Source organism: Fopius arisanus, unplaced genomic scaffold, assembly GCF_000806365.1.
Source record: "Fopius arisanus strain USDA-PBARC FA_bdor unplaced genomic scaffold, ASM80636v1 scaffold00010, whole genome shotgun sequence".
Taxonomy (NCBI): Eukaryota; Metazoa; Arthropoda; class Insecta; order Hymenoptera; family Braconidae; genus Fopius; species Fopius arisanus.
This window is the reverse complement of record NW_011887749.1, coordinates 1,085,244-1,097,986: the sequence shown is the minus strand read 5'-3', so window position 1 is coordinate 1,097,986 and position 12,743 is coordinate 1,085,244. Positions and strand designations below refer to the sequence as shown.

At 34.7% G+C, this 12,743-nt stretch overlaps 1 protein-coding gene across 1 annotated transcript in view; it reads left to right on the top strand.

Annotated features, from left to right (window-relative positions):
• The window catches only part of LOC105262659 (Na channel protein 60E), a 41,168-nt gene extending 29,132 nt beyond the window's left edge, over positions 1-12,036 (top strand). Inside the window, exons 15-20 of the mRNA XM_011298357.1 lie at positions 351-505; positions 1,451-1,937; positions 3,945-4,264; positions 5,835-6,194; positions 7,212-7,592; positions 10,502-12,036. Coding sequence (XP_011296659.1) covers positions 351-505; positions 1,451-1,937; positions 3,945-4,264; positions 5,835-6,194; positions 7,212-7,592; positions 10,502-10,898 — 2,100 coding nt within the window. The 3' untranslated portion in view covers positions 10,899-12,036. The remainder of the gene's footprint in view (positions 1-350; positions 506-1,450; positions 1,938-3,944; positions 4,265-5,834; positions 6,195-7,211; positions 7,593-10,501) is intronic.
• The last annotated feature ends 707 nt before the right edge of the window (positions 12,037-12,743 follow it).

Here is a 12,743-nt window from a genome sequence, read left to right as displayed (position 1 = left end):
GGCTCATATAATGGCGGATTTAATTGATTTCGTAAACACATAAATTTAGTAATTCTTAGGCTTTAGTATGTACGATAGCCTCTTTCGTTTCCTTCTTAAGGTAAATGATTTGTATAATTCATACAAATTCGGTTAGATATTCAATTCAATTGAATCTATTTTTTGCAGAAATTCTGTTAACAATTATGCACCATCTATTGCCGATAACTTTCCACACAACCAACAAGTGGCCCACCATTATTCGATTTCTCTAATTTTTCACTTTAGTACTGAAACTTGAGGCGAATTATGAGAAATTAAGATGTCACTCACTATGTAACAATTCTCACCATCGATTTTTCTCCTTTCAGTACGAGGGTGGCGTGTTAGAAATGTTTCTGACCGAGAGTCAGAAGCACTACTACACAGCCATGAAAAAGCTCGGTCGTAAAAAACCACAAAAAGTCATAAAACGTCCGCTGAATCAATTCCTAGCCATGTTCTACGACTTGTCCAACTCGAGAAGGTAATACATTTATTAACTACCTTTCTCTACGCTCCTTACTGGCTTCTTTGTCCTCTCCGGTTCATTCTGCTCTCATCCACGACGTGCTGAATGTAATGATTATGGTTTAACTATATCTGCTGAAGAAAATTGGAGTTTGAAGAATAAAATTAGTAGGAAATTAACGGTTTTTAATTGAATGAATTTTAGAAGAGTATTAATTAGAAGAATAAAATGATATCCTTTTCTTGTTTTTATTTTCAACGCTTTTATGTTGATTATTAAAAGGGTTGGAGGCACTCATAGTGTGATTCTATGATTAATGAAATTGTATTTTTCACGCCTAGGACGGAAAAAGTGAATCTGACCAACGCGGCTTTATAGTCCGGGCCGAAGGCGAGAATTATAACGTGCATGAGTCAGAATTTGACTTTTTTCGTGGCTATGATGCTATTTTATGTCATTGTGGCCGAAAACGCGTTTTTAGCCGAGCGAAGCAATGACATAAAGAAAATTTCTTATATTATCCTCTATAGAATATAGCCATAATCAAATTTTCCTGAATATATCCTCCCATCTCAATATAAATAATATTCATTATTGGGGCAGTGTTATCTCCTTCGAATAAATAACGCAAATGTACGGCTTTTTATGAACCGAAACCGATAGTGAAAGTGAAAATAGAAAAGTGAATATTTCTCTTTCTTCTATCTTCACTCCTTCAGTAGTTAGCTTAGGCGAGAATTTGAAGTGTTTGGATTGTAATTAGTAGTATTAGGTTGTGAATGAACAGAATGGGGAGTGGGGGGCTAAAATTCTTTATATAATTCTCTATGGATAAAATCTATGCAAACAATTTTCTGAATTTTTGCTCAGGGATTCATACAGACAATATTCATAATTGAAAAAATGTGATTTCTGCGGAAATGGGTGGGCAGGGAGGGAGTAATATCTCGTATGTTTCAGATTCGAAATAGCGATCTTCGTCTTGATATTTTTAAATATGCTGACAATGGGAATAGAGCATTACAATCAGCCACACCCAATATTCTTCCTTCTGGAAGTGTCCAATGCATTTTTTACAACGGTATTTGGACTTGAAGCAATCGTGAAGATAATTGGACTGCGTTATCACTACTTCACTGTACCCTGGAATCTGTTTGATTTTCTACTGGTTCTTGCATCGATACTTGGAATACTCATGGAGGACATAATGATTGATTTTCCCGTGTCCCCGACGCTCCTGCGAGTCGTGAGGGTGTTCAGAATCGGACGGATACTGAGACTTATCAAAGCAGCCAAAGGAATAAGAAAACTTTTGTTCGCACTTGTCGTCAGTTTGCCGGCTCTCTTCAATATTGGGGCATTACTTGCTCTTATCACGTTCATATATGCCATTATCGGCATGTCAGTTTTTGGACATGTGAGGAAGCAGGGTGCACTCGATGACATGGTGAGTCCTCCATTAATCACTCCAGACACAATTACTCAGTCCAAGCAATGATTAGTGCAAACGTAAAGAAATAAATCAGAACATTACACTGAGAAAATCAAAGCGCTGATCAAGTATTTGTGCGTTCGTCATCATCCAATCTTCTTTCCTTGATTCAACCCCAAAATGACTCGAGCTAATAGGTTCCTGTTATGATAAAAATACGCACACACTTGAATATGGTTTTCGTCTCTTTTTGTTATCGTATCACGATTTGAATGTCCATCTACTTGATTAAAGTACGAACAGAATTAATCCAAATACGTAATCGATTCGATTAGAATTTTCGAAAATCAAAGGAACGTTTATGCCATAAGTTTGCAATTTTGTGAAAAAGATTCAAGAACCAGTCTGGTTGCTAACGAGAACAAGTTGTTTGGAAAATTCACTCAAGAACGTACGTGTGGGAGCCAAGTTTTTTTGTAGAGTATCGTAATTTATTACCATCATTCATTTTTTCAACTTGCTTTCTGTAGTTAAATGATTTTCAAGATAAATTTCGAAGTAGTTTTTTGGTGCAACCCTTTGCAACCACATCAAAGATTAAATCGCTCATAATCTCTCTTTCTGCTTGGTCCGTCCGCCCCGAGGTACTCTGTTTGTTCTGGATTGTAAAGCGCTCCGTTATTTCATCTTCCATAGAAGATTTCCAAAGAAATGTTTATTTAGGGAATGGGAAATAGTTTGGGTAAATATTGAAAGAAAATACTCTCCAAGAAACGAGAGGCTTGTCACAATTTTTTTTTGATTGATGTGACGAAGGCTCGAGCAAATTGGAAGATTCTCCAAACAGAAGTGAATAATCTGCAACTCATTGAAACTCCTATTGAATTATTCATTCTTGTTGGAATCTACGTTCATTACGAGATTCGACCATTGATTATATCGAAGTCAAACGAGTTGTTCACTGAATTATTCAGCCTTGTTTGAAAAATCTCTTCGTTCGCTTCCACTTTCTAAAGCTTCACGCCATCATTCCGGAAAAAGTTGACGCCAAGACTTATTCCTTTTAGACATTGTTTGTTCTTCAGCTTTGGATTGCAAAAGTTGCTATACATCCTAACAAAGTCCTGTATTTCACTTTTATTCTTTAAAACGGCCGAGTTTTTATGACACGCTCAGATGGAGATTTTTATTGGCATTAGGTAGTTCTCCCTATATAAAAACCATTAAACTTTTTACATTGGACTGATCAAACCTTCAACTAGGGAGATATCAGTCAAGTGCATTGTAGATTTTTCATTATAGATTTTTTTTTTTAATGGAGAATTTCGACAGCTCAAGCATAAAACACTCCGTGAACAAAAAATGAATTGCAACAGAATCTTTTGCAGAAAGAGCTCAATTATTCTATTGATTTTTTTTCACGTGTATTGATTAATATAAACATAAAAGTTTTGGAAAGATTGAAGCGAATTAGTTCTACGGGAAGATAAAGTTGAATGACCGAACCGAATAATCTATAACAATTAATCTCCATCTTTATGGGATTATGAAAACTTCAAATGGTTTTCGATGCGAGAACACTATTACTAGTACTACACTATAATTTATTGAAGTCATACATTGTGAAAAATTGCGATTACATAACGATGAGCTACAACAATCATAAGAATTATTTCAACATAATTACCGTTTCAGTATGTCTGTGTGATGCATTTAATATCGTTGCAAAAGCCATCGTAAATCTAGATTTAATAAATAAATAGTAATCAGTTATCACAGTTTCTGAAATAGTTTTTCAAACACTGAAGCAAATGTTAGTTTTTTTGTACTTACTTATCTTGTAGGAGTGACTCTTATTGTGTCCGAACGTGATTCCATTGAATCAATGGATCCCCTCAAGACATGAAATTAATCATTTCGCCCTAAAAAAAATTAATTGAAAGGTTTATAAACACTAATTGCCGAATAAACTGACCCATGTTGTATTATCCTTAGTAATTGATACATTAATTGTGATTAAAGGTGAATTTTGAGACCTTTGGTCGGAGCATGCAGCTGTTGTTTCGCTTGATGACGTCGGCAGGGTGGAATGACGTCCTGGAGTCTCTAATGGTTCAACCGCCGGACTGCGATCCCACCCCAACCAGCCGGCAGTTGAACGGAGACTGCGGATATCCACTCCTAGCCATCACATACTTCACGTCTTTTATAATCATCAGCTACATGATTGTTATCAACATGTACATCGCTATTATCCTGGAAAATTTCAACCAGGCGCACCAAGAAGAAGAGATCGGCATTGTCGAGGATGACTTGGAGATGTTTTACATAAGATGGTCCAAGTAAGAAAGCCTTTCTCAAACTAAATCCACGGATCTCCTTGATTCGGATAAATTTATGGTGAAAGTTTGGATTTTACGGTGGGCATCATAGGTGATGGATCGTAAAGACGATAAGAGATGAGAGTAGAGTAGGGGATACGTCACCCGCCACTCGAGAGTCCATAAAATTCGGGTGGAAAAGGCTCTGACGTATGGGACAGGTCGATTTTATTATAAAGAGAGAAACTGTGGCAGCACGAATGAAGGCAATCAGATTATTCGGTTTATTTTACGAAAAAGGGGTATTGATAAGGGTTTTGTTGATAATGAGGAAAATATAGCGCCGTGGTTTCCGATTCAATTTGCTTCGCAAATGTTCCGCCAATATTTCTAGTGAATTCATAAATCTGTCTGCTGATCAACATCCTCGTTACTGCGTAGAAAAGAGCATTTGAAAAGAACGGAACGACCGGAACAGATCCATCATTTGATGGAAATACAAGTGGATGGAAAAGAAATTGACTGTAATGCTATTCGCTGTTTCGAATAGTTCTGTACTTCATTGCTGGTTGTAAAATAAAAACTAGGCGAATGAACAATTAGAATTCGTGAGGGAAATAAAAAGAACTTTTGAGTGAAAAAATTTTTTCTGGTGATTGCCATAAAATTGAAATGATAACGTATCTTCCTTATATTGGTTGTATCCTCAATCCATCAAAAATTAAATTATATATCGGTAAATAATGAACGTGAATTAATGGACTTAATTTTTCATTGGGATTGTGGTTACCAGTATCTGATTGTAAATAAACCGAAAATCCTTTATATTGTTTTCTATGCAAAATATCTACGCAAAAAAATGTTCGATTGCATGATCAGAACTCGATATAAATAATATTCATAGCTTAAAAAGAATTACGTTATTAGAGAAAATGGTTGCCATAAAATTGAAATGATAACGTATCTTTCTTATATTGATTTTATCCTCAATCCATCAAAAATTTAATTACATATCGGTAAATAATGAACGTGAATTAATGGACTCAATTTTTTTATTGGGATTGTGGTTACCAGTACCTGATTGTAAATAAACCGAAAATCCTTTATATTGTTTTCTATGGAAAATATCTACGTAAAAAAATATTCGATTTCATGATCAGAACTCGATATAAATAATATTCATAACTTTAAAAGAATTACGTCATTAGAGAAAATGACAAAAAATCACGGTTTTTAGTTGACGGAAGTCGATAGGGACACTAAAACAAGATATTTTTCTGACTATTATCTTCATTTCGTCAGTACTTAGGTTAGAAAGAGCATTAAAAGTATCCGGTTTGTGGATAGCAGTATGTGATTATAAATGATAATTTTTTATTATTCCTTCAATCATTTATTTTTCAAAATTGATAAATATCTCCCTAAATAATGGCAATGGGTAAATGGACTCCACTTTTAATGAAGATGAAATGATCATCATTTCATTTTTCAGTTGATAATTTTTTGAAATAGCAAATTCCGATTTTTAATGGACATTTTTAAAATAATGTGGTTAAATAAATATTTTCATGTACAATTGAATCTGTTACAGATATGATCCCCATGCAACTCAATTTATACGCTTCTCCCAACTGAGTGATTTCATCGCAAGCTTAGACCCACCTTTGGGAATATCAAAGCCCAATGTTGTTGCGTTGGTGAGCTTTAATCTTCCTATAGCCAAGGGCAACAAGATACATTGTCTGGACATCCTTCACGCTCTCGTCAAGCACGTACTCGGACACGTCGAGGAGTCGGAAGATTTTCGTAAACTCCAGGAACAGATGGATGGAAAATTCAAGAAACAATTTCCAACGAGAAAGGAATTGGAAATTGTTTCCTCGACGAGACTTTGGAAGAGGCAGGACAAAGCTGCCAGGCTCATACAACGTACATTCCGTGAATATATAGCGTAAGTTAATGAGGACATGTTTTTAATGGTACAAAGTTGCAGATTGCTTTAGGCCACTTTGAAGGCATTTGAAGGCTTTAATATCATTTGTTGGGCTCATTTCCGAATGATTGAAGAGCTTTCAGAAATTCTGCAGTCTAGTCTACATCAACCTTGTTAATTACTAGAATAATCATTATTAATTGAGCTTGGACTTGCTAAACAGCTCAGCTTAAACGCTGAGTCAAGTGAATTCAATCTTAAGGGCTTGATCTAAGAGATTTTATCAATTTTTTAAAATTAGAGTTTATTGGGACTATATTAGCATTGTCGACCAAGAGTTCGTGATCCGGATTTTTTCGCATAAATCTTTAGACGTTAATTTTTTATACCTCTTTCATGGTAGTTTATGAGAATAATTATTTGTCTTCTATATAGTTTAGTTTATAGTACAGCTTCTATATGATTTACCTAAATTCATCATTATTAATTAGCTCAGATTCGTTCAGAAATTATTGACCGAATCAGAGGATTCACATAATTTTGCTTGAACTTAGGGATGTTCCACACCCATATATAGCAAAAATTCACGTTTTCTTAATTTATTAGCCAAAAACTATAAAATATAAAGTTTTAGCGCTTTGTCGTTATTTAATAACTCGCGATGTTTTGTGGTGATGCGATCAGATTCATGTATTTTCTCTACAGTTTGATAATTTTTTGTGATTCTTTTTAGAATTTTAGAAAAAACGCAGAAAAATGCTCGCACCACCTTGAAATTCCGTGAGTCATTAAATAATGACAAAACGCACCAAAGTTATATTTTTTACGTCTATCCCATACTAAGTTTGTCAGAAAAAAAGAAAAAACCTTAATTTTGGCTATATATGGGTGTAGGACACCCTTAAAAATCGAGGAACAATTTTATTAAAGAATTCAACCGAAATTCCCTGTCACTCTGTGCGTATTAAAACTAAAAATTTTTTGTTCCTTAAAATTTCAAGTGCAGAGTAAATCGGGTAAATTGTTAAATTTCAGAATGAAAAAAGAGAGAGAGAGAATAGCTCACGAGGTGGATTCTCAGACTCAAACATCTAGCCCGGGTGGTATGGGAAGCGATGGCAGAGGCGGTGGGTGGGGTGGTAAGCTTTCGGCTCTTCTCCACGTACATCGGGGCAGTCGGGCCAGTAGCCGCAAGTCCTCGAGGGCCAGCGACGCCAGCGATCTCAGCGAGTTAGGAACAGCATCTGCATGGCTATTTCCAAATCTTCCACTCTTGCTGCTCTCCGGCGCCACAGGTACCCATGAGGACCTGCAGCCCCCCGCCTTAACCGTATCCCGTCCCTCGCCAACCATGGAACAACCCTCCGCCATGTCTGCCACCTCCAGCTCTGGCTCAGACTCTCATGTCACTGTCAGGTGAGTTTATTTTTTATTCACCTCCCCCTCCCCTTCCCGCTCCATCAGCTGCACCAGTCCTTTGCATATTTCGTGATTAATTCAGTAGAGAAGTCAATATTATTATTCATATTTCATCGTTTTAATCAAGTAATAAAAACACAAAATTGTGATGTGTCCCAGATTATCTAATTGATATCATAGAATAATACAATAATTTTATGGAATAATGCAATTGTAGAGAAATTAAGAGTCAGCATTGTATTATGCCCTGGAATTGAGGCAAGTGTGCCACAGTTTTAAGATAAAAGCAGAGACACTATAGTCGCTAGTATGAGGATTTCGAGTAATGGACATCAACCAAAAAAATTGAAACCTCTCCCCCAAGTTGTTCATTAACATGGCTAACTGTAGGGAAAGCTAGTGAATACTTATCCTCAGAGTTTCGTGCGGTAATGGTATAGTACCAGTTTCAGCCCTGGGGGTTTTCTATGTATTTTATCCTGTTGTTTTTGAGGTAGTAGGTCAGCTACTAGAATGGACGTTTGAATCAGGAAAATTCATTCGAAAGATAAACTTCTTCCAGTGGAAAATGTCTCGACAATTCACATTGTGAAAATAATTCAAGTTACCAGCGGACAAGATAATTTTCTTCGACTTCGGTCGTAAAGAAACAATAATTCATTTCGTAATTTTCCGTCATAACAAAAAACTGAATGTGAAGGGAAATTGATTGTCGTTGAATTATTTATCCTGGTATGAGAAAGAAATGTCGAAGAAACGTCACATGGAACGTTTTCTCTCATTCTCCTCATTTGAAAATATTCCATTGAGAAATCTGGAAATTTTTCTCATTTTTTGATATTTCTATTCGAAATCGCCTTGAGATTTTATAAAAAATAATTTAACTGTATCGGTAGTTCATTGATATAATAAAAGTATCAACCGTTTAATTACTCACCTAAAAATATACTAATTCTATTAGATACGCAATGAAAGAAAGTCCATAGATTTTTCTTTTTCTTATTGAGATTCCCTCCTCAGTTTTACGACATTAAGACGATTGAGCACTGATTTTATCGTTTTTATTTTGCGTTATTGATTTGTTTCCATAAAAATATTAGATCTAATCTCCCTAGAATTTCTAGAGTCATCACGAAGTTTTTTCATTCAATTATTTTATCCGGATTTCTAAAATCCTTAGTTTTCTCACACGGAAAAAATATATATCCAGAAATATATATCCATTATATCCGAATACATGTCGCATAGATTTCCGCAAAAAATGTATTATCCGAGGTATATTTCGAATATATCTCACCTCATAAATTGAATATATTTAATATATAATTCCGTCAATAAACCTATATCTCAGTTATAATTTTGGGCTTATATCTTTTTCCCTGCGGCTAAGCTTCACTACTGAACTAAACATTAAATATGACTGACTTAATAATTTTTAAATTATTTATTATGTAAGTAAAAATTGATTAAATGGTCCACTTTGTTTCATTTACAAATGTCAAACACTCAAGGCAGTTAAGTGACTAGGTAAACAGATTCAACGAAAGTTTGAGAAGGAACGAGAGTTGTTATGAAGTTTACTGTTATAATTATTGATAATGTTATCTTCAGTCGTTGGAATAGAAGGCAACGGCGTCTGTGGCAACCCGTAACTACTTGCACGACTCTTTCTACTTAAAGTGAGCGCATGGTGCTTTGAACGTTATAAGCTCTTAGATAGTACCTTTTTTACAATAAATTCGTTAAACCATAGTGAAAGAATATAAATAGTCTCAAGGACAATAAAATTTCATCATCCCATTTACTGAATTATTCATAGAAGTTTGGGATCATCAAGAGAAAATCTTTTTTTTCCCCTCAGTCTTTTTTCAGTCAGTTGGAACTTGCACTAAAACATTTTCATTTGACAATAAAGACCTGATGGATTCGTAATAAAAATTTAAGAGACAGAGTGTTTCTCATTGAGATGCTTTTTCATTGCCGCAAGTAATTACGGGTTCACTAGGTTTTACGTTTATTTTAGTGGGTAAATACGAGAATTCTAGCTATTCTTTATTTTTATTACTTTATGACCTTCACTTTTTTATGATGATAAATAATCTCTCTTTCTTTATAATTAAACGAGAATTTATTCTTGAGTAGACAGTTGGATATAAAGCTTCCTCTTTCCTAGGCGATAGTTAAAATAATAAAACTTACAGTAGTACGACGAGAGATAGAAATTCCAGTTGAAAAATTGGAAAGTGAGATGAGTAGAATTTACTAGTTTTACTGAATAGCTATTTATCTCAAAAATTATTAATTTTGGAAGGAAATATCAAGAGACCTTTTCTGTTGGAGATTCAATCAGCTAAAAATAAACCCTCTGGTATTTCCACCTAAAATCGATCGTTTCAGAGATAAAAATAATAGTTGAAGAACATGGTAAATTCAACTTATCTCATCCTACCATTTCGCTACAGAATTAATATAATAACATTTTAGACTGCTGAATACTGATGTTTTAGATGATTTTTGAGTGTTATAGGTAATTGTTGCAAAATTACGATGACTGTAGACGGAATACAGGAGAATGATTCATTTAAATCAGAATAATACTGTGAGGCCTTTATTTATACACAGGATCTAATTAAATCCGAAAATTTTCTAAAAAAAATCGGAATTAAACTGACATAATGCTGAGTAAAAATTATAATTGTTCAACCAATTTGTGCTCAATGCTATGTAATTTTACTCAGATTTTGTGATCGAGAATTTAACTAAAAAACTACCACTGACCATTGATCAAATAAATTCCTGCCCTGAATCCAGATATCATGAGAAACTGATTTAAATGCAGAGCATTCTCCGGAGAGATAATGAAGTCGAACTTTGAGTGCTTTAACATGAAAATAAAAACATTCCAGATCATCGGGTGCGACTCTAGGTCGTCAGGACGCTGTGGAATCCTATGCAGATGACGACGCCCTGAGTCCCCCGACGTCGAAACGAGGTTCGTTGAGACCTAGTGGCACTGCCCTATCGCTCAATATGCTCCAACGAGACATAAAAGACGCATTCACGAGGAGATGTAGTAGCCTTCGACGAAGATCAGCAGTTCCAAGTCCTCTGGCCCACGAACCAGCACCTCTCAGAATACCTGATCGCAGTGACGTCAGTATCCTTGTGACTGAACCGAGTCCTGAGAATACGATACCCTCGGGACGACCTCCATTGCTCAGGCAACAGTCAGAGGCAACTGTTGTTCATGTTCTTGTACATCGGGAGAGCGAGGAGTACCAGGAAACACCTGATGACAGCTGATCGTAGCGTCCTCAAGGACATCACTGTCACGGAATTATTTTCATCGTCTTTAAAGATATTTGTCGATTCTCTGCTTTGTTCATTGCTGGAAGAAAAGTCTCGATTTTTTTTGTCTGAATAAAACGATGTCTCGTCATTCCATTTTTATGTGATACCTCAGATGTAATTATTTATAAAAATCCAAAATGTTTATTGAAGTGTGGTAGCAGTTTATGGCAGGATATTTTTTTACTTTTAGGATTTTTGTTGTGAGGATTTTTTGGAGGCAATTGACCGACTATAACCCTTTGATCTATATTTTTTCGTGTAGAATTAACTGTATTTCTGTGTTATTGACGTGATGCTGTTGATGACAATTGACGAATTGAATTGAGATTTTTCTTCCATCCCAAAATGAGCAAAAAAATACGCGTTATTTGCCCTTTTTCTCAAGACGCCTCCGAGTCTTCCGCCAACTTTATAATCTCTTATCCTTTTTCATTTTAAAACATATAATCAGCGAGGATATTTCAAAAGACATCTTAATTTTTTCATATAAAATTAGATGAGAGCCTGATAAACGTTACTGCCTCGTAGAGTGAAAGCACACGAGCATCTGGAAAATGACTCGTAATTCCGGGGAAGCGTTCAGTAAATCCCAGTGATGAGTGCATAAAAAATTCAATAGAGTTTTTATCTACTTGCAATTAGAGTCAATTGCGGAAATCGTTACGTCGGAATTGCGAGAGATCTCCTAGTGATGTCTCTAATCCATTAGATTTTAATGAACAAATAAAACAACAACCGAAAGCTTGATTTGATTGAAGTTAATGATAGTGACGCATTTGCATGGAAAACAAAAGCGAATTTAGAAAATTTGAATTTATCGTTATTGAATTAACGCAGTTAAGTAGGTGTAGGCACATTTAGGGCGGTGGGAGGAATATTAAATTAATGGTATCGTCGCTCCATTGATGATAACGATTCATTATCAAAGTTGCTCCCATAATATCTCTGGAAAATTAACATTTTACTCATCACCTGAACTCATTTCCCAATATGTTGTAGATATCTCAAAAATTCAGGGGAGAAATAATAGTCGAATTGCAGGTATAGAAAATTTTATTTGACAAAAATCATAATTGGGAAAATGGGAAAGGTGATGATTAGGAAAGAAAAATAAAAAAATGATCTGATCAGATGAAAAAAAAATCAGGAGAAGAGTGAGATGTTCAACATGAAAAACATTTTTCAAATAATATTCTATTTTACCTCATTTTTTATGGCAAAACAAAAGATTTTTTTCATATTTTGTGAGTAAACGATTGGCTGATGCAGTTGAGATTTTTTTTTCAACCAAAAAATATCTTCCAAATGGGAAAAAGATCGTAGAAAAATTTAATGAATTCGCTGCATAATTCTATCAGATTTTGTCAATTTTGTTCAATTATTTTGAAATTTTCGATAGAAAATATTTCAATCAAATAAATTATGTGAAAATAAAACAAGGACTAATTCAAATCAATACGATATATTAACGAATTCACTCTATTCTCGTAATAAATTCTTTGAACGTTTCAAATTACTCAATTTGCGAAATATTTGCGAAATATTTCCGCAACTAAAAGAGATAGCATAATTTCTGTAATGACCTTATTTGTACCTCTTAATTAGTTCTACAAACGAGGTCTTAACAATAATTCCACTATCCCCCTTAATTTATAAGATATTTTGGAAAAAATCGAAAAAATATATCACAGGAAATGTATAGATACAAAAAATGACAGCAATGACCTGAAATATTTCCTTATCATCAATGATTTGACAATATCCGACACATGTATTATAAAATATAAGTCAATTAAT